The sequence below is a fragment of the Pelodiscus sinensis genome, chromosome 2 (assembly GCF_049634645.1).
Source record: "Pelodiscus sinensis isolate JC-2024 chromosome 2, ASM4963464v1, whole genome shotgun sequence".
Lineage (NCBI taxonomy): Eukaryota > Metazoa > Chordata > Testudines > Trionychidae > Pelodiscus > Pelodiscus sinensis.
The window spans coordinates 194,488,514-194,511,377 of record NC_134712.1 but is presented as its reverse complement, the minus strand read 5'-3'; the positions used below and the strand labels follow the sequence as shown (position 1 = coordinate 194,511,377).

At 41.3% G+C, this 22,864-nt stretch overlaps 1 protein-coding gene across 3 annotated transcripts in view; it reads right to left on the bottom strand.

Moving 5' to 3' along the window:
- Nucleotides 1–17,145, bottom strand: part of COLQ (collagen like tail subunit of asymmetric acetylcholinesterase) — a 62,479-nt gene extending 45,334 nt beyond the window's left edge. The window contains exon 1 of one of the 3 annotated variants that reach the window (XR_012901972.1): nucleotides 16,557–17,145. Coding sequence is in view for 2 of the 3 variants with exons in the window: in XM_075922129.1 (XP_075778244.1) it covers nucleotides 16,557–16,662 (106 nt within the window). In the remaining variant the exon portion in view is untranslated. The remainder of the gene's footprint in view (nucleotides 1–16,556) is intronic. The other 2 variants (XM_075922129.1, XM_006133230.4) reach the window with 2 other exon arrangements.
- Between the last annotated feature and the right edge of the window lie 5,719 nt (nucleotides 17,146–22,864).

The following is a 22,864-nucleotide window of genomic DNA, read 5'->3' as shown; positions in this document are numbered from 1 at the left end:
TTATACCTCACACTTTGGCTGAAAGACTCTCTGGGCCCAAGATCCAAAATAAAAACCACATTTCACAGATCTTGCTTCCAACCACTTTTCTTAAAAAGGCTATTTTCAGAAGGTGGGACGTGTTCACTTTCACCAGCAAGAGCTGCAGATTTTTATGTAAGAGGTTAGAACATTAATTAGATTGCACCAGTAGATACATAGAGTTAATTTATATTATGCAGCGTTCCTACTAAAACATTGTTTCAGCTGAGTTTAGAGGTGGGTAATTCAACCTCACAAAGAATCCATAATTAAAGAACTTTTTCAAATTTCTTCAGTCCTGGTATTAGACTTTATTTTAGATTTTATTCTATTTAGGACAAGGAAAAAGATTTTTATCTTTGATAAAAAGAAACAAAAACATTGTCTTATTAAAAAGTTTTGAAGTACTTCTTGTTGATTTGTGATCTCAACATACCAAAGGCTTAGTGGTTCTGTACATTTTTCCGAAGTCTCTTGTCTCTAGCTTAGTCACAACCAGTGCCAGACCGAGCCATACTTGTGCTCTGGGCTGCGGGCGCACGGCACGTGTGGCCCCACTCCAGGCACACGGCGCGTGATTGACAGGGTAAGAAGCGCCGTGCCCCCGGGTGAGCAGCACATGCGCAGATGTGTCCCCAGGCGTGTGGTGTATGCACGGCCCCGCCTCCAGGCATGTGGTGCCCCTTACCACTTCAATCAGGTGCCCCCCATAGGTTGGCACCCCGGGCAGCTGCCAAGCTAGCCCTCCCCTTAATCTGGCCCTGGTCATAACACAAGAAAATAGAAAGAAACAGGGTCCAATTCAGCCATAAGTTACTTTGAACACAGCATCTTTTGCAACAAAGAGAGTAACAATGATGTAACATATGGTAGAATTTGTATTTTTAATAATGCAGATTATCCCTAATTCCAGGACTGACACACATCTGGTATAAGTATGCAAGAACATCACTAACATTACTCCCGAATAAAGAGTTCCCATTGACTACAGTGACAGTTGGATCAGGCCTTAAGACCATACTGTATTGATGTGCGAGGGGCCTGATTCAAAGCTCTGTGAACTCAGCAGAATAAGTCATGAGTTGATGATGCAAAAACATCATGAATTTAGCTGGAAATCTCCCATTGGCTTGTTTCAGTGGAACAGGATCAGTCTTGAATTAGAAAGAGCTTATTATTTTTCATTTAAACTGTTGTTAGGGTCTGGGTTATTTTTATATCCAAATCAAGGACATGGACGCTATTTAACCCTATGCATGTATTTTGTGTCTAGAGGTTGCTTCAAAATAAAAAGAATGTTAAACCTATACTCGGCAGCATTTAATCTTCCCTTTGGTATGTTGCCTATTTCAGCTTGGGGGTTGGAATATCACCATCTAAGATGGGGTCCAAACTATAGCCTCCATCTTGTCCATTTGCCCACATAGAATCCCTCTAAAGAAGGGTTCCTTTGCAGACCAAGGCTCCACACTGTTTCTCAAAGCAGGCTTCAGGCTCGCTTTGGGAAAGCCTCTCTTGGGCCCGCACCACTTTCTTTACTGTAGCCATGGAGCCTCATGGCTCCCCTTGGCTGGAAACAGCAAACTGGAGCCTATGGGAGCCACGAGGTATTGTGGCCACAGATCCTTTAGGTAAACAAAGAGGTGAAATCCATTGAAGTCTATGGAGCTACATCAGTGTAATACTGGTTTGAGATGAGAACCGGGCTCTCAGTTTTTCACTGCTCAAAGCCAATGATAGTCTAACTACAATAAAGGGCAGGCTTGCTTGTTTAACCAGATTTCCAGACAAAATTATACCATGGAAAAATATTTAACATGTTTCTCTTCTGATATGTGCAATCACTCTCACCTAGATCCCTGACGAGAGTCACAGCAGCTGTCTAAAGATTTTTCTTCCCAATGTCTGACTTGATGGCTTGCCCAATTCTGAACGACAGATTCTGCCAGGCAGAGAGAAACCTCTAGTCACTGACGCACCGTCACAGGTGCGTTTCCCACTTGGCTGCCGATCAAAATTAGCCATAAACAACAAGCTGGGCAGGCCAGTTTCTTAATGTGCATGTGTTCACTGTCCAGAAAGTGAAACTTTCACCTGCTTTGCTTTCATTCATTCAGCCTCCTCTTACTCTCCCCACGAGGACAACATCACTCAGTAGACAGAAGCCTTCAGGTGTATAGTTACAATTTTTTGATTGAAAACATCTGTCGCCAAGGCCCTATCCCCTCTTAAAATCATTATTTAATGCTTGTAACAGGGACCTTTTGGCAGTTCTATTGATAGAAAAGAGCAGGTATGAGCACCAGCTTCTCATTCAAATTAAGCATGCTAAGAAGTGCATAATTGACTAATCGTGTAGTCGATACAATTTGTATCAACTACATGATTAGTTGATGAGGGGTCCATCGTGGCTCTGCAGTTTAAAGGTAGTAGGACCCGGGCACAGGCAGGCAGCCCAGATCCTACTATATTTAAACTGCAGGGTCTCAGTGGGGGTAGGTACAGGACCAAACACGAGCTGGGACTGCCCAGTCCCAGTTCATGCCAGGTCCCGGACGGCTGTGTCTTTGCCTTTTAAATGTAGTAAGAGCTGAGTGGCTCATACTTCATTTAAAAGGCAGAGGCGCAGCGATCTAGGACCTGGGGAAGATACAGTGCTGCTCAGTCCTAGCTCATGCCAGGTCTGGGACCTACCTCCACTCCGGCTCTGCCATTTAAATGTACTAGGAGCGGGCTGCCTGTCTGCGCCCAGCTCCTATTTAAACTGCAGAGCCACAGCAGCCCCTCATTGACTAATCAAGTAATCGATACAAACTGTAGTGGTGACACGGTAAGTCAATTAACCGCTTCTTAACATCCTTAGTCCAGCATCACCATAAGCCTCTAACCACTTATGTTGACCAGGCACCCGTGAGAGAACATGCTGCACTCTTTTTGAAAAGCGCTATTTCAAAAGTAAAACCGCAGTCTAGACGCAGTTCTTTCGAAAATAGAAGGCTTTCTCGAACGATCCTGTAAACCTAAAAAATTAGGTTTATAGGATCTTTCAAAAAATGCTTCTATTTTCGAAAGCACCGTGTCTAGACTGTGGTTTTACTTTCAAAATAGCGCTTTTTCGAAAGAGCGCCATGACACGATTATGCAAATGAAGCATGGGAAATTCAAATCCTGGCTTCATTTGCAATTTTGAAGCGCCTAATTTACATCCCTCTGTCGAAAGAGGGATGTAGTCTAGACGTACCCTGGGAGACAGCTTCAGTGAGTAAAGACACACCTGAACCCTGTGGGTTTGAACCCGGAAATGTACCCCCACCCAGCTCTCTACTTGCCCAGTGTCTCCTATTTTTAGTGGTCTCGAATCCTGCAGCCTCTCCATGGCTGGAGTCTTTTACTGGTGCAGGAAAAGGCTCTCACAGTGGGGAGAGACTGTGGTAGTGGGGAGCCCCAGGGAATGCCTCTGCCAGGTGGGGGACAAATGGAAAGGCTCCAGCAGTTCCCCTCTACTAAGTCTTTCCCCGCTGCCTCCCACCGCCAGAGCCTTTCACTGACATAGGCCTTGTCTACACTATGAGAGAAGGTTGAATTTATTAAGGTTGATTTTTAGGACCCAATTTTGTAAAGTCATAGGTGCATGTCCCCACTATGTGCAAGAGTTTGACATAGTTTGACATAGTGCATCCCCGGTAGGGTGGCTACTTTCGACTTTGAGAGTGATGCACTGTGGGTAGCTATCCCACAGTTCCTGCCATGTGATCTCTCCCCTGTCACCCACCTCCAGAGAAACAGGGGGTAGGGACTCCATTCCTATCCATCCTGGTTAATAGCCATTGATGAACCTAACCTCCATGAATCTATCTAGCTCTTTTTTGAACCCTATTAAAGTCCTAGCCTTCATCACATCCTCTGGCAAGGAGTTCCACAGGCTGACTGTGCACTGAGTGAAGAAAAAATTCATGCACTAACTGCTGCTGTTGACTGTCATGCAAAACAGAATTAAAGCATTAATTCCAGCAAGGAATTGTGGGTTCCCTGCTTAACTCAGGCCTGGGATAACATTACCACCTACATACCAACAGCAGCCCAGGCTCTCACAATTTGTTGTGTCACTGCTACAAAGGGAGATCACCGTCTTCTCTGTGCCTGTGACCTGCTACACAGGCAGAATTACCTTTAGATTCCTCTTCTGAGGCCCAAGTTCAGTTCCTGCTAAGCGCACCTGCCGGGAACTGGCCCAGATACCAGTCAAACATCAGTTCAGTTTGAAAAAAATCAAAGGAGTTAGTATTTGAACCCTTACAAAAAGGGAGCAGAAATCCAGAAATACACATCATGCTAATTCAGAGGTGCCCTACATGGGAATGTAAATGAGATTTCCCTAGGTGAAGTTAAGCAGCTGTGAATTGTCTATGTTGGTGACCTACTTTAACTCAAACTATCTTCCATCCTTCTAGTAGCTGCTTTTCTTGATGCTCCCTTCTTTGCCAGCTCAGGTCAAATCAGTATCTTAGATGCCTATATACAAACGCGAGAAGTATGGGAAATAAGCAATTATGACATTGTTGGCATCACAGAAACTTGGTGGGATAATACATGATTGGAATGTTTGTACAGAAGGGTACAGCTTACTCAGGAAGGATAGACAGTGGAAAAAGGGAGGAGGTGTTGCCTTGTATATTAAAAATGAACACACCTGAAGTGAGGTGGAGATGGACATAGGAGACGGAAGTGTTGAGAGTCTCTGGGTTAGGCGAAAAGGGATTAAAAACAAGGGTGATGTCATGCTAGAAGTCTACTACAGGCCACCTACCCATGTGGAAGAAGTGGATGAGGCTTTTTTTAAACAACTAACAAAATCATCCAAAGCCCAAGATTTGGTGGTGATGGGGGACTTCAACTATCCAGATATATGTTGGGAAAATAACACTGCGGGACACAGACTATCCAATAAGTCCTTGGACTGCATTGGAGACAACTTTTTATTTCAGAAGGTTGAAAAAGCTACCAGAGGGGAAGCTGTTCTAGACTGATCCTAACAAATAGGGAGGAACTGGTTGAGAATTAGAAAGTGGAAGACAGCTTGGGTGAAAGTGATCATGAAATCATAGAGTTCACAATTCTAAGGAAGGGTAGAAGGGAGAACAGCAAAATAGAGACAATGGATTTCAGGAAGGCAGATTTTGGTAAGCTCAGAGAGCTGATAGGTAAGGTCCAATGGGAATCAAGACTGAGGGGAAAAACAACTGAGGAGAGTTGGCAGTTTTTCAAAGGGACATTGTTAAGGGCCCAATAGCAAGCTATTCCACTGTGTCGGAAAGATAGAAAATATGGCAAAAGACCACATTGGCTTAACCACGAGATCTTGCCTGATCTAAAAATAAAAAAGGAGTCCTATAAAAAAAATGGAAAGTAGGACAAACTACAAAGGATGAATATAGGCAAACAACACAGGAATGCAGGGGCAAGACTAGAAAGGCAAAGGCACAAAATGAGCTCAAACTATCTATGGGAATAAAGGGAAACAAGAAGACTTTTTATAAATACATTAGAAGCAAGAGGAAGACCAAGGACAGAGTAGGCCCACTGGTCAGTGAGGAGGGAGAAACAGTAACAGGAAACTTGGAAATGGCAGAGACGCTTAAGGACTTCTTTGTTTCGGTCTTCACCGAGAAGTCTGAAGGAATGCCTAACATAGTGAATGCTAGTGGGAAGGGGGTAGGTTTAGAAGATAAAATAAAAAAAGAACAAGTTAAAAATCACCTAGAAAAGTTAGATGCCTGCAAGTCACCAGGGCCTGATAAAATGCATCCTAGAATATTCAAGGAGCTGATAGAGGCGGTATCTGAGCCTCTAGCTATCATCATTGGAAAATCATGGGAGACAGGAGAGATTCCAGAAGACTGGAAAAGGGCAAATATAGTGCCCATTTATAAAAAGGGAAATAGGAACAACTCAGGAAACTACAGACCAGTTAGTTTAACTTCTGTGCCATGGAAAAAAATGGAGCAAGTAATTAAGGAAATAATCTGTAAACACTTGGAAGGTGGCAAGGTGATAGGGAACAGCCAGCATGGATTTGTAAAGAACAAATCATGTCAAACCAATCTGATAGCTTTCTTTAATGGGATAATGAGTCTTGTGGATAAGGAAGAAGCAGTGGATGTGGTATACCTAGACTTTACTAAGCCATTTGATACTGTCTCTCATGATATTCTTATCAATAAACTAGGCAAATACAACTTAGATGGGGCTACTATAAGATGAGTGCATAACTGGCTGGATAACCGTACTCAGAGAGTAGTTATTAATGGTTCACAATCCTGCTGGAAAGGCATAACAAGTGGGGTTCTGCAGGAGTCTGTTTTGGGACCAGCTCTGTTCAATATCTTCATCAACAATTTAGATATTGGCATAGAAAGTATGCTTATTAAGTTTGAAGATGATACCAAGCTGGGAGGGGTTGTGATTGCTCTGGAGGATAGGGTCAAAATTCAAAATAACCTGGACAAATTGGAGAAATGGTCTGAGGTAAACAGGATGAAGTTTAATAAAGACAAATGAAAAGTGCTCCACTTAGGAAGGAACAATCAGTTTCACACATACAGAATGGGATGCGACTGTCTAGGAAGGAGTACGGCAGAAAGGGATCTAGGGGTTATGGTGGACCACAAGTTGAATATGAGTCAGCAGTATGATGCTGTTGTAAAGAAAGCAAACATGAGTCTGGGATTCATTAACAGGTGTGTTGTGAGCAAGACACGAGAAGTCAATCTTCCGCTCTACTCTGCGCTGGTTAGGCCTCAATTGGAGTATTGTGTTCAGTTCTGGGCACCACAGTTCAAGAAGGATGTGGAGAGATTGGAGAGGGTCCAGAGAAGAGCAACAAGAATGATTAAAGGTCTAGAGAACATGACCTATGAAGGAAGGCTGAAAGAATTTGGTTTGTTTAGTTTAGAAAAGAGAAGATTGAGGGGGGACATGATAGCCGTTTTCAGGTATCAAAAAGGGTGTCATAAGGAGGAGGGAGAAAACTTGTTCATCTTGGCCTCTGAGGATAGAACAAGAAGCAATGGGCTTATACTGCAGCAAGGGAGGTTTAGGTTGGACATTAGGAAAAAGTTCCTAACTGTCCAGGTAGTCAAACACTGGAATAAATTGCCCAGGGAGGTTGTGGAATCTCCATCTCTGGAGATATTTAAGAGTAGGTTAGATAAATGTCTATAGGGATGGTCTAGACAGTATTTGGTCCTGCCATGTGGGCAGGGGACTGGACTCGATGATCTCTTGAGGTCCCTTCCAGTCCTAGGATTCTATGAATCCCATGGCATTATACAATTTTAGGCTCCCAAAGACCAATGGGCCAGAATCACAAGGGATATGTACAAAGGTGCACATTAGAAAGTGCTGGGAGGCTAAGACTTAATTAGTCTGCACTACAAAGTTTTCCTGGCATAGTTATGTCAGTTAGGAGAGTGGGGGGAAAAAAACCACACACCTGTAGTGCATATGTTGGCCAAAAAAAACCCCACCCCAGCGTACATGCAGCTAGCACAGCTCTACTAGTATTAGCTATGTTGGCAGAACATTTATAGTGGAGACAAGCCCTAAGATGGTGGAACACACTTGCTGAGGAAACCCCACTTACTGAGACTGACCTGTACTGCCCTGTGAATTGGGCCTTTCTTTACTACATGAACACGTTACAAGCACTTGCTTGCAGGAGCTCTTTCAAAACAATTTCAAGCATTTAGCATTTAACAATATTTCTGTTTTCTGTTTTCATTGTTACAATTTCCAGTGCATATTGTTTGGTGTTTTGTTTTTTATCCAAAATTGGCCTTTTCCATCTGTGTTTATAGACTGAGTTGATAGGGGAAACAAATCTGAGCTGTCTACACTGGCGCTTTTGCGCAAAAGGACTTTTGCCCGAACGGGAGCAGCATAGTATTTCCGCAAGAAGCACTGATTTCTTACATGAGATCGTCAGTGTTCTTGTGGAAATTCAAGCGGCCAGTGTAGACAGCTGGCAAGTTTTTCCGAAAAAGCAGTTGCTTTTGCGGAAAAACTTGCCAGTCTAGACACAGCCAGGGTGTGGGCTGGGAGGTGCAGGAGTAAGGGCAGGGGGATGGAAGAGTAGAGGTAGGCTAGCAGCAGGGTGGCCTGCTGTGTGTGTGTGTGTGTGTGTGTGTGTATAGTGGGATGGGTGTCGGGGATGGGGGGGCTGGAGCTGGGTTACCTTACCTGGCTGGTGGATGGATGCCTGTCTTGCTGCTCCTGTTTGCTGCAAGGGAGCTGTGGGCTGCCTGCGTGGGGGCACTGATGCAGGCAAACAAGCAGCAGTGGCATGAGACACCCCACTGGCCTGCTGCTCCCTTCCCCTGGCTTCTTTCCAGAGGCTACTGCCTCAGTGCATGCCAGGGTCTGCACATGCCCTGCCTGGTGTCCAGCGAGAGAGGGGCAGGACAGGTGCAGACACACCAGGAGCCTAGCTGAGAGCATGCATGCCTCCCCTACAGCATGCCCCCAGCTGGTCCTTTTCACCCATCTGCCTCACCTGGCTGCCTGCTGTTCGTTAGGTGTTTCCAAGAGTCTTCTTTGGGTAGGGAGTCAGTGAAGAACCACAATGATGTAACTTCCTTGCCCTAGCTTTGCATATGGCAGGAAACCTTTGGCTCCAAGTTTGGCTCCCACGTTAGCCAGTGGAAAGACCCTGGTATTCCAAGGTGGAGTCCAGTACCAGAAGACCTGGTCACAGGTTTCTGCAGAGTCACACAGGGAAGTCACGTGCCCATGCCTGCTGTACTTAGCCATATCGGAGGCCATTACCTGCACAGTTATAACATTTACAGGAAAGCCTATCAGATGTAGCTAGATGTCTTCATGGTGCATCAAATCAAATATGAATCAATTAAACTTGAATGAGCCCCTCCCAGCCAGCCATTTAGACTGAGAGGCTTTTGGTTACTGGCCATTGCCGAGGAATAACTACATAAAATACAGATACACAGTCAATATTCCTAATTTCAGATACAAAAATGATACATGCATACAAATAGGATAATTAGGTTCAGTAAAACATAACCTTTTCAGTGACACCTCACATGAACTATCTTGCATAAAATACATTATGATTATGTCATAATCATATTATAATATTGCCATGAAGAATATGGGGTATAGCTTCACAGTAATGTTATTATATGTATCCAGAGACAGAAAGGAAGGGATCTGAATGTGATACAGCTAAAAATACTTGGGATGAAGCCAACATTATTTCACATCCATGCCTGAGTGTAAAGTGCATGGAAATTAAGTCTGAACTACAGGAAAATGTTATTCAGAGAATTGTGGAAGTTAGAAATGGAAAAAAAACCTTATTTAGGTCATCTAAACAACTTTCTTGCCATGATGGGTAGACAGATACTGGGTACTCCAGTGCTCTGATGAAGCTGAGTTTGAGGGAAAGGACAAAACTTATTTCCTCAACAGTTGGTCCCAATTTGCATGGTAAAAAAAAGTAAATAACTGAGAAAAGTTCAGTATAGTAGTAGCATAAGAAATATGCACCATTGGGAACAATGTTTCATTGGTAAAGGGCATGCAGGGGATGGGAACCCACAATGGCCTTTTTATATAGTAGTTCTATGCACACTTCATATACCTTAATATTAATATTCCATCTGTCTTTAATAGTCTGAGGAAAGAGTGCCTTGTCATTGAGGTTGTGGCCTAGAGACCTAGGTTCTATTCCCTCTTTGTTACAGTTTTCCTGTATGACCACTGGCAAGTCACCTTGCCTGTCTGGGCCCCCAGCTCACCATCTTTAAACTGGGGATAAGAATACTTCTTTACCTCACAAAGACATTATGAAGTTAAATGCATTAAAGGTTATGAGGTGCCCTCCCTTCAGGCTGAATAACATTAAACAACAGAGTTCCTGTTAAAAAAACCCTCCAAAAACCAAAGAGAGACATTCCCTTTCTACAAAGGAGGTGGCCTTTTAAAACCAATAGCAAGGGAACATTTATATAAATGCAGCTCTCTTGGCCATTAGATCTCATGGCTTTTGTTTTCATGAGGTGAACAGGAGCTTTCTCCTTCACCTACCAGCTTAATCATCTATTCCACTGGGCAGTGAAGTTATATTTCTTTATTGGTGATTCACAAATTGTTATTGTGGCATCAGTGGATATCGGTGTGATTACTGTGGAACTTCAAAATTATTCATTACTGATTCATCCAGGAACAGAAGAGATGGTAGGAGGGAAAATTCTTAATTTAAATAAAATATCTTTGGTCATCAGCGCATATAGTGTGCAGTTATGAAACACAATGGGAAATGAGTTTATGCCTTATCTTTCTTCTACCATAGATGTACTTCTTTACATATTTTCCCTTTTGTATTCACTAGTCTTTGACAAACTGATTTTTATGGGAAGGAAAAAAACCCTCTGTAGTCTAAAGAACAAAGCAAAAGTAAGAGGGAAGAGGACAGACTGTTGTTATCCCTTTTGACCTGAAAGGTTAGCCAATATTTTTGAAGGATATATCCAGTTGGAGGAAGAAAATGAAATAGAGTCAGCTATTTCTTTCATGCAGTCCTGCTCAGTTCTTAAGAGTCCTGTTTCCCTGTACAATCAAACAGCAGGAGGCAGTTCCTTTGCTCATAGCTCCAACCCTCTTTCTGGCTAGTATGCCACCCAAATGCGCTCTCACTCTCTCTCTCTTACAATCTTTTTGTATTTCTTTAAATCAGTGTAATCTACCATGTTCATTTTTATAGGACTGTGTATCAACATTCATAGGGGGCAGTTATACTGCACCCGTAGCTCAAAATAAGCTACACAATTGGAGCTAAGCAAATTGTGCAGCTTATTTCGAGTCAATTTTGAAATACCTTATTTTGAAATTTGGTGCTGTCTACACAGCACTTATTTCAAAATAAATCGCTATTCCGAAACATCCCTTACTCCTCATGGAATGAGATTTACAGGGACGTTGGAATAGCGAGCTTGTTATATTTCAAAATAGCAGGCATGCTCAAAAGATGCGGAATAGCTATTTTGGGATACCTCTGGTATCCCAAAATAGCGCTACCGTGAAGATGTAGCCTTAGTAACCAACTGAAAAAAATTAAATATTACAAATTTGTGTTGGGCCTAAAGAGAGGTTTTGGCCAGATTGACCATCCAAATATTTTGCTCCTCCTCTTTTCCCCCCCCTCTTTGTGATTCCCAGTATTCTGCATGGTTTCTCTTTTTACTATACAATCCTCAGGAACCTTCAAGCAGAGGATTTGGCATGTAAACTCCTTGGTGCAGGAACAGTCTTTTTGTGTTTTGTCAGTATAGTGCCTACACCAATGGGGTTCTTGTCCATGACTGGGGCTCCTACTTGCTCTGGTAATATGAATAATAAACAAACAATAATAATAAAACGGAGCTTTAACTAATTTGAACCAGGAAAAAAGTTTGCAACACTTAACCCTACTGAAAATGAGTGAGAAATGTGTTCTTGGAATTCATCAATAGATTTACTTAATTCCTCTATTGTACAGCAGAGTCACTCATATGCCATGGTGATTGGAACAGTGCAGAACAGACCCACACAAAATACAACTTTGGAAAAAATGATAAAATAGTTCAGCCAAAAGAAGGTGAGGCTACAAAACCCTTGTGATATTAAATAGTCCTGCTGTCTCCAGTAAGATTTAATTACCTGCCCTCCTCCCTCTATGGTTTTATTGCCATGTTGCTACACTGACACATGGAACTATGGTCTCATGCTGGAGCATGCTGTAATATTATTCCCTGAAGCATTTCCTCTAGAAATGATGTTTCAGCACCAGGAAAACAGACTGGCTTGTGCTGACATGACATTGTCAGTACTTCTAGGAACTGCAGTGCACTGGGTTGGAAGGAATCCATTGGGAACAGGGTGGAAAGGGGAGAGGGTTTTCCTTTCCAATCTTCATCTTTCTTTTTAAAAGATTGATCCAAGTTATCATTCCTTCCCAAAATATTTTGCATCAGCAAGAATGTTTTTTCCTATGTTGTTTATCTCTGCTTCCTAGTTACCACCTCGTGACCTGATAACCTCTTTATTTGTGACCTGTTGTCATGGAAAGATATGTGAGGACATAAATAAAAGACCACCAGTTTTCAAACATATCTGGAAAATAGCCAGATGTATTTTTACAACTGTAGGAAAGACTCATCACTGAAGAATGGTCTCACTATTAAATGCTTAGGTTTATACTTTGCAAGGCTAGTGTTGAAACCTGTTCTTTAAACTAGAAGTCACTTATTTTTGCCAGATGCAGATAATTAGCTTGGGACAGTCCCAATATTCAGGGATTTTTCTTGTATAGGGGCCTATTACCCCCACTCCTCCCTCTTCCCCCCCCCCCCCCCACGGTCTGATTTTTCATACTTGCTGTCTGGTCACTGTAGATGCAGGCTTATAATGACTGAATGCAATGGGCAAGTAAGTTCAAGACCATTGCAATATTTGGGAATTCAAATTGTGAAATGTTTGATTCCCTCTTTCTCCTCCGTTGCGAGATTTCTACCATCAAACACAGAACTTTGCTTTTCCCTTAGAAGAATACTGTTTCACATGCAAGATATAGCCAGAGCCATCTCTTCCTGCTATTTCATTCCCCATTAAGAAATTTTTCCTGTTGCTGGACCCCTGAGCAAGCCATCACCAACACATGTAAACAGCTGCTCACCAATGTAAGGGGTTCACAATCAGATCCTATGTTAGGGAATAGGAACACAGTTTTCTTCATTAAGGCCCCCAGTCTTGTACTGAGCTTTGAAAGGGTGGGCCCCTGCCTCTTGCACTGGGTAATTTTGACTTTCAGGGTATATGCCCATCTTGCTCATTGCAAGATCACGGCTTAACTTAGCACCCCACTTGAAAAAGGTAACTTGTAAAGTTAGAATATCTATTTTCCTGGTAAACCTACATGCAGGAGTAGAATTACTTCTAACAGAGGACTTCCGTGGATTACTTCTGTGGAAGCAGAAATCAGTGAATCAAAATCAGTGTGTTGCAAACTAGGTCGAACTGGTGGACAAAATGACAAGGGGATGGGCTATTCTACCAACAACTCCCTTTATGGGCCCTTGAGGAAAAAAACTGGCTACTGGAATGAACTTCACCTCCAGGATGGTCATGTCCACCCCCACCTGCAACCCCAGGCCTGATTCCAAGAAATGTCCAGACCACCCCTGGCCAGAGAGAGAGAGACAGGTAACATTTCCACCTCTACCAGCCCCAGCTGAATTCCAAACGCCATCTGGGATGAAATGGGATTGGACTTTGACTACAACAACAGTTCCAGCCTCCCTCAACTAACTTCTGTTTTCCCCAAATGAACAGTTACTATCAGCTTGAATACCATTGAAGACACTGTCAAACAAGGGATTTTTCCCTTCAAAAATGCCCTCCAGCCAACGGAAAATGAAACACGGACTGTGGTTAAAATGAAAGGTTTATTTAATACTTTACATTTCAAATGTGTTAACTGTTTCTCCTTCTTTCCTGTATCTTTAAATAAAAAGGTTGAAAGGATGTTTGGTGATGTGTTTGCCATGGCACTAAGCAGGCTGAGGGTCTGTATGCTAAACCCTGAACTTCATTTAACACTATTTGATGCTGGAGAACATGCTAACATCATTGGGTGCCTATTATCTCTTTCAAAGATCAGAGCCTTTTCTCAGACTTTTACTAGAAGACCACAGGCTGGTTGGTGCAGGAATGGGGAAGAGACACTGCCTGATATAGCCTGTGCTTTGGGAATCCTGTTGGCCAGGATTCCTCTTAGGCAAGCCAGAGGGGGTGCACCATGGAAAATATTTTGCTTCTCTGAACTCCTCGGAGAAGAGCCTGTCTCTACCCGTGAACAGCCAGTGCTCACTGTTGACAGCAAGCCAGTTTCAGGGCTATAGGGAGCCAACCATGCTCCTCTTAAGACATGAAGTTAGGGCCAGCAATATCTTTCTGGCAATATCAAATGCTATATGCTGTCCCCATCTATTCCCATAGCCACAGGCTCCTTGTGCACGGCTCAGTTCTGTATGTGTGGCAATGTCTATATGAAACAGGTGAACAGCTCTTTTGACTCTGAATCTTCTTGTGAATACTGATTTTCCATCTCAGTATTCACGCTGTTGCAGATTTAAAAACTCAACAGTTTCAGTATTCCCATTGCTGGCACAAATCCACCCTCCTCCACCAATGGAGCAATGTGAGGAAAATGCAATGAGGTGTACTGACCCTAAGGCTTTTCCAGCAAAGAAAGCATCCCCCATATTTGTGGGGTTTTTTTGGTTGTTTGTTAACTTAACACTGCTAGTTACCTTTCCAGTAGAAAAAAAAGTGTGATAGATTAATTATAATCATTTAATGAGAAACGCCAAGACTATGACCTGACCTACTCATTCTTTTGATTAGACTTTTGTATCTTGCAAGAGTTTTAAAACATTTAGGTAAATAAAAAATAATTTATCAGGGCTAATAATATATATACACCATGTAAGGGTCCAATATGATTTGGCATGCACAAGATAGAAACAGGAGGCTTTATGATATAAAAAGTAGCTCAACATTAACATTTCTCTTATGAACAAATCATACACAATTGAATAGAAATAATAATGTTTCTATACATTTATGAAATATCCCATAGAATGTAATGGAAATTTGTCTCCCTACAGACATCTAGAGGATGATTTACAAAAACTACACAACAGATATGAATTCTCTTCTTAAATGTCACAGCTTTTAAGAGTACCCTCCTATAGAAGCTAGTTATCTGTTTATAGACCCCTATTGGTTTTATTAATTGATTTAATTTATGTATTTATTAAGTGTTACAGGACTTTCCCAAAGGGTTCCCTGCACTATATTTGTTGCCAGCAAAATATTAATACATGACTGATATGATGGTTTTATGAATGAAGAGTTCAAATCATAGGAGCTAAATGGGTACCATGGGCTGAACGGATACTTTTGCGTGTAAAACTGGCAGAAAAGAAAAAGAAAAAGAAAAAGAAAAAGAAAAAGAAAAAGAAAAAGAAAAAGAAAAGAAAAGAAAAGAATTTCAAGTGAAAAAAATCAATGGTCCTTGGAAGGGACATTTGTTAAAATTTCACCACCTCCCCTCTCTGACTGGCAATCCCTGCTAAGGAGAGATTTCCATGTGGAATATCCAAACAGATCAAGATTTACGCGTACGGATATTGACAGAACTGTGAGAAGAAAGCCTATACAGCACCTGCCTCAAGCAAATGCAATTAGTTTCTCATTTTTATGGTCATGGAACCTAACAACAGATGTTTAAAGAATAAAAAAACCCAAAAGGAAACCATCCAGACAGTTAATATTGTATGGCTAAGAAGTCTGTTGTTATGCACTTGCTTCTTGGTCTCTGTTCCCTCTTAAAATGCTTTAACTATAATTTATCTCTTCTTTGATTTCACCAATGAGATTTAAAATCAATAGAAGACAGTGCATCTTCAAGAGTGGTTTAATCTACAGATTTTATATGCCCCTTTTGGGTAACTTACATTGTATTATGAACAGAAATGGACTCTCTGGGTCCAGTTGAGCTCAAGCTGCAAAACTGGGATGTAGTTTTAAACAGACCCAAATTTAGGGCTGGCAGAATCCAAGCTTTAGGGCTGACAGAATCTAAGCTTGGGGGCGCATCTCTTTTTACACATTCATAATAGTGGAAAAGAGGAAAGAAAATAGACTTGTGCTATATAAAGATAGAAGCAATACAAAGAAGAGACATAATCATAGTTCTCTTCAACTTTTTCTTTCACCTTCTCTTGGGCAAAGGAAAGCCTAGCTGATTATAACTGCAAAACTTATTAAATGGGATTTCCAGTGCCCTGGCTCAATTGACAATTAATCTGTTTTGCCTTTTGCCTGTCAGGGTTTTTCCATGCAGTGGGCTCTTGTTTGCTATGAAAGTCATCTGAGTATTTGTTAGTATCATAGCCAGAGCCAGATGATGTTTATTCTGTTAACATCCAGTTGGAGTCCAGCAGCATTGGACGAGGTCAAGGATATATTTATAGAAGCAGCTATACATCAGGACTCATTTTCTTTCCCTCACACTAATCTACCTAAGCTCATCCAAAATAGAAAGAAACATGCAGACACGCAACTAATATTCTCATTGGGCTGGATCCTCCCCTGGTGTAAATTGGTGTAGCACCATAGAAGTGAACAGAACCACATTGATTTACATCAGCAGAGACACTATTATTATGAAAAGGGGGGAGGGGAGGATGACTGAAATCATCAATAACAACAATTAAAAAAAACCAATCGGGTCTGGCAAAACAGATTTGCCGTGAAAAATCGCCAGCCACCTATTCTGGGAGTTGCTAAATGTGCAATCAAGGATTGTTCCTCCTGTCCCCTCAATTGCTAGAACATGTGAAAGTTGGGCTGCAGAGGAAAGATCCAGCCAATAAAAGTAACAAAAAGAGACTTAATGCAACATCATCATTTACCTGATGAAATGGGGAAGACGCTGTCCACGAATGAAGTGTGAGATAGAACAAAGCAGAAGAAAAGCTGAAGATAAAATCCCAAAGCTATTAAGCTGAGGACGACCATGCTGGCTGCACTCTGTAAAATCCCAACTTAGAGACGCAGGTCTGCTCTCAGGATCTCTCTCTCTCTCCACTGTCTTCTCTGCCTGTGTCTGTCTCGCTTGCTCTCTCTTCCCCCTTTGTGTGTGTGAGAGTGTGTGTTTGTGTGTCTCTCTCTCTCCTGCTCTCCTTCTGTCTCCCTGTGCCTTTAGGAAGAAAGAATGCCAATCATTTCCCATTAAATCTTCTCCTTACACTAGACAGGGTTATATTTAACTCAAGCAGTGGCTCAGATGCCCCCACCATGGATATTAGCTATTAAAATCATGGCGTTAGAGATTTTGTTTTTGTTAGCAGAAACCAAAAGGCATTTTGGGTGACAACAACAAGGAGGAGGAAAGGGAGAAATTGTAAATTGAACCATAAACAGCATCCCTTGTTACTGATAACCAGACACAGACATCAAGATAGAGAAACTCCCAGACTGATCCTCTTTGCATGATTGAAAATCAGAGATATGTACATAATGACATAATAGCTCTACATAACTCAGGCTGCTTAGCATTCCCTTCCATAGCGCATTCTAGCCAGAGAGATCCCAAAGCACATCCCAAACTATTCAGCAGTATTCTTATCAATAAGGATGTAATGAAAGTGACCATATCACTGATGGTTCTAGGCACTGTACAACTATATAGTGACAAAAGACAAGCCCGGTCTCCAAAAAGCTAACAAAGTTGGTAACTGACAAGATGCAACATGTGGATGAAACAACAGCAGGAGTAGCTGTAGAGTGCCACTGAAATTACACACAAACTAGGCAGGGGGATATGGCTGACAAAAATACTGCACACCAGAATAAGAAGGGAAATTATGTGGCCAAGGAAATAGAAACAAGTCCTCACTCTTATGAAAACTGACACTCATCTTTACTATCCACATAGGAACTTACTTTTTAAAAGGTCTCATACCTACTCCTGTTAACAGAGCTGTGCAAAGTCATTCATACAGTCAAGCTAACTAGTGGGGGGGGAGAGGAGGAAGGGGTGTCCTCAGACTGCTCGACTTGTGAAGCTTTCACCTTTACCAAGAACCATTCAGTGTTTTCTATAGAAGAGTTATCGTTGTTGATGAAAAACAACATTAGCTCCCCCCATAAGAGATATTTCACTTCTGTGCAAACTTCAGATGGTTTCTCTTTGGTCCCCGGGCAAACACAGAAACACTTTGGATTCCTTCCAGACTTGGATTTTGGCACTTATCACACTGCAGACAACACTGAAGACAATGACCTGTCACCTTCGGTGCCAGTTCTTATGGAAAACATGTGAAAAACATCACTGACATGCGAAGAGCTAGTTTATAGCTTCGTTTTTTATTTTCAGTATAGTTCAAATACAATCGGTGGAACTTTTCTAAATGATATTTTGGAAATCAAAATGGCCATCAGAAGAAACAATTGCACAGGACTTCTCTGTTTGTGATTATTAAGTCACAGTTATGTCTCCTCTTAGAGACTCTCAAGACAATATTTTTAAAAATTGTTTCCCCCTACTGCAGGGGTGGCCAACCCATTAAACAAAGAGAGCCGAAACAGCGGCAGGGAAAAAACCAAGAGCCGCACAATAATTTTTTTTTGAGCAATTTTTGTTGAGCAAAAAGAGAAAAAAAAAGGAAGAGCTCCCCACCAGCCCTCCAGAGTTGTTGAGAAAAAGAGAGAGAGAGAAAAAAGGATGCTGCCCCTTTAAAAGACAAGGCTTTTTGGCCACATCAGGCTCCCACTGGCCGCCACCATCTTGGCGATGCCATTTTGAATCACTGAACCAGATGGCTCCCCTGCTCTGGTGAACACAGGGGGCCGAGGGCTGGGGACCATTTCTAGGGGTGCAGGGGTGGCTTCGAAAGCTGCAGGGGAGGCTTCACAACGGGGGAAGAGCTGCATGTGGCTCACGAGCCGTGGGTTGGCCACCCCTGCCCTATTGTAACACTTTACAGGATTAAAATTATATTTGTTTAAATCTCATTTACTTATTACCATTTTGCAGTTTGTTCACGTTTGCATTTCACCAATTTTAGACAGAGCCATTTCACCTTTGGCTGTCAGGGATATGTATTCATTAATTATCATTAACTTTCTTGGCCCCTTGCACCAGGTGGAATATGTCAACCCTGCAAAGGGAAGGTGTGATTGCAACACAAGCTAACACGGGTAACGATGGCAAAGCAGAAGTGGCAGCACAATATTTAGCATGGGCTAAGATCCTGGTTATAAGCCCAGTTCCCTGATTATGTACTGTGGTTGCTAGCCAGTGCTGAATCCCCTGCCACCACGTTTATGCTGCTTCTGTGACCCATACATTAAAGCTAATACGGGTATGCTACAGTCATACCTGCACTTTGCAGTGTAGACATGCCTAAGGAGTTTATCATTTAGGACTCTAATTCTGCAGAAGAATCCTTCTAATAGGACTCCTGATAGGTATATGGGTTTGCAGTGGCAGGTCCCTTTGGAGGATCATGGCCCAAATTAGGTAGATGGTAAAAAATGACCAAACAAAGAGGCAGTCTGAGAGTTTATCTCACTGCAGAGGAAATGTGTAAATAAAGTAAAACAATAAATGACAATAAAAATAATATAAATTGAAAAAACAATCTTGCAAATATTTTTAGTAATCAGACATATCATGCCATCTGATCCACTACTATGGAGGCTGGAACAGGGTGCACACTGGGTACCAACATAGGCTACTACTTCACTGAAGACAGCATAGCTGAGAAGAAATCCAGCAAGTGAGGTCATGTGTACACTACAGCTGTGCCCCTGTAAGGCCACAGTGTAGATTCTTCCTACATTGACGGAAGGGGGTTTTCCATCTATGAAGTTAATCCATCTCTCCGAGAGGTAGTAATTAAGTCAAGGGGAATTTTTTTCTGTTGACCTAGCTATATCTACCCTGGGAGTTAGGTTGACATAACTACAGCACTCAGAGTGTGGAATTTTTCATAGTCCTGAGCAACTGTAGCGAAGTTGTATAATTTTTAAGTGTAAACTGGGCCTCAGTGCTACCTGCAGTTAACCCTTTCAATGTCATCCATCATTTTTCTCCCTATTTTTTTTAATGGGGAATTCTGCTTAAAAATTGTTACACAAGGACCTCTCACTTCAAGATATTTTTGTGAGCAATCGCCTAGGTAAATTATTTGTAAGCAAAATCTGGTGCAAAAGACAGCAAAAACTGCAACGGAAAACACATCCACCCTCATAAGTACAGGATGTTTTCTTTTAAACACAAAGGGGACTTTTCATCACTACATGGCAAGTAGTGATTGGAAACTCAAAGGTAACCTATGACCCTCAGCATGCCTAAGAGCTCCCAGATGAAGTCAACCAGCCAGGTCTTCTCAAGGCACAAATGCTGGGATTTCGCTTTATTTTCATTAATGGCCCAATCCTACTGAAATTCATGGCAAAACTTCCCTGATGTACAGGGGGAGAAGAATCAGACCCTATGAAAATGAAATGGTGACATTAGTTGAGTGAGTAACAAAAACCCAGCACTAGGACAGAATGTATCGTAGAGGCTAGAGAAAGTCTCCAGGCAGTGAGGCTCCTCAGTCAAATTGTTCACTCCCTCAGCTACTCTGTTTGGATTTGATCCCAACCCTGCAGAAGTCAGTGGAAAGCTTCCAATCGTGCTTAATGAGATTTTGGATCAGCCCTTTAGTACAGTGCTTTGGCAAGGTTTGGGGGATTTATATAGTTAAGCCCCTATCTATCACCCAAAGGACAATGAAGCCTAAATAGAGATCTTTCCCCTTTATCTTATTGCATCTGCTGTTTACTGGTATGGCTAAAATGCCTATTAAAAGTGATTCATAGACCCAGCCCCCACAGTGATCCCATAACTTTTTTTACAAGTCAGTTTTTTTCCATGCACTGATGCTAGAGGCAAGACTGAACTGGATGTGTATTTTATATGATCCATATTTACATCTTGCCTGAAAAGACTGTTCCAACAGCAGAACTGCTATGTATATGCTAGAAAGTACACAGATTTTCTAATCTTTAATTTCATTAGCTTTAGGAAAACACAACAGAATCCCCCATCTTGCAGACCCTTAATTACATGAGGTTCCCCAAGTGGGACTATTAGATTTGAAGGATATAGTCCAAATAAACTGTTCCACAACCATGATCCTTAACACCAGTGCAAGCTTCAGTCTTCTGATCCACTATGGCAGGGTATATCAGCATTTTTATTTCAGGGAATAAACTGAGCCTTTATTTGATATTATATTAACTAAGTAAAAGTCAACACTCCAGCTAATCTCTGCAGCTAAAACACAACCTAGCCGGTACCTGACCTGTTCCAACAGTTGTCTATTGCCCTTTTCAGCTCAGAGCTGAACTCTTGAAGGGAGGAGATGGTGGAGCCCTATTGATCAGTCCTTCCACTGAATTTATGAACCAGTCCTTTCTGTGCATGAATGAATGACAATTCAATTAAAGAAAAGGCTTCTTCCCAGTCCCATGTACTTTCAGCGGGCAACTCCTTTATCTACAGACCAAAGAAGGATGAAGGCAACTAAACAAAACCATCAGTAATCTCAAAGCTCTGTACAATCACAAGTTTAAGTAAAGAACAAAGTCAATAAAGTCTTTTCAGTTCATAGGAATGAAGGATCTTCAATAGTGTGACGGGGTAAAATGAGAACAAGACACAGAGTATTAAAACAATAATTTAATATGCCTTTTAGTCTGCAAAGTAAGCAGTACAGAAAAATTATATTTATCCAATTAGAGGAGAACTGGAAAAGGTAATTTATAATTGTTTTCTTGGCAAAATATTCACATAGTATTAATTTAATGCTAGCCATTTTTAATAACAAGTACCTGATTTGTGTGTGTGTGTATGTGCGCACAAATCAGGTCCATTTACCAACATGAATGCCATATGATATAGCCAACATTTTTGTGGAAAGGTACTACCTCCAGGTACAACCCATCAAAATCAGATCCTGAAGTAAACTAGGCAACGAAAGCAAAAAGCAAAGAATGGTCTCAAACACTCCCCTGTTATGTTTGGAACCAAATGCTCTGGAGCCACAGTAGAAAAAACAGACGCCTTAATAATGAGCTAAATCCAACTATACGGACAAGAAAGTTCTGGCTTATTCCACATCTGTATCCACACCATTCATCAACTGACAACAGAGTCTGCCAGTTAAACACGAGACAGAGCTATTATATCTTCAGAATACTTACTGGGAGAACACATCCTGATGGCAGAGTACTCTTGCCTAATAACTTTTTCAGCTCTCAACTTTCCTAAAATAAATCATTAAAAAATTGACAGAAGAAAGATATTTTATTGTCAAGCATCCTAGAGGTTATCTGAGGACACATAGGCCCAAATATGGTTCTCCCACATCCAGATTTCCCTGACCTTTGAGGAAGTTTGGATCTAGGCTTCAGTTTCAACCCATCTCCAGGGCTCAGTCCTGGAACTCTTTTACCTAAGCTTATGCATACATGTTGTGGGTATTTTTTTCCAGCTTTTTCAGCTATTGCTTTATTTCTAAAAGGGAATTCAGGGTCTTCTCCCACCATCCTGGTACTAGCTGCCTGTTTATTCCCTATTGTTATTTATTAATTTATATTTAACATTTATAAAAAAATGTTAAATGCTGTAAAAGCATTGAGATATTCAAAGGGCTATCTAACAAAGTTAAGACTTCCAGGAGACATTGGCTACTGACCAAGAAGCATCAGTGTCAGTTCTGCAACCATGGATGAATTTTTAGTGGATTTTTAAAAAAAATATTTTACACATACTTTTTACATTTTAAAATAGTTTTTTTTTTTTTAAATTTTGCAGTCCCTTGCTAAGTTGTAAACAGGTTATTGGATCAAATAAAAATTGTAAATATCCTGGCTTAGACATGCCAGCTGAGCCTTTGAGCTTATTTTTAAATGGTTTTATACTTTTGAAACTTTTCTTTGGTAAATTGCAAATAATGAGCAAATGACATATTTAAGCTGCCGACTTTATCAATTTTTATTTTTTAAATTTAAGCTTTGAAAAAGGTTTTTACAGGCAATTTTTTTGGCCTGGACTTTTATAACTTTTGTATTTTAGCAATGTTTTGCTTTACAGCTATTTTTCCTTTTTGTTTTTGTATTTTAGTTATTTCAGACTTCAGTAAGCTTATTCTTATACTTAACT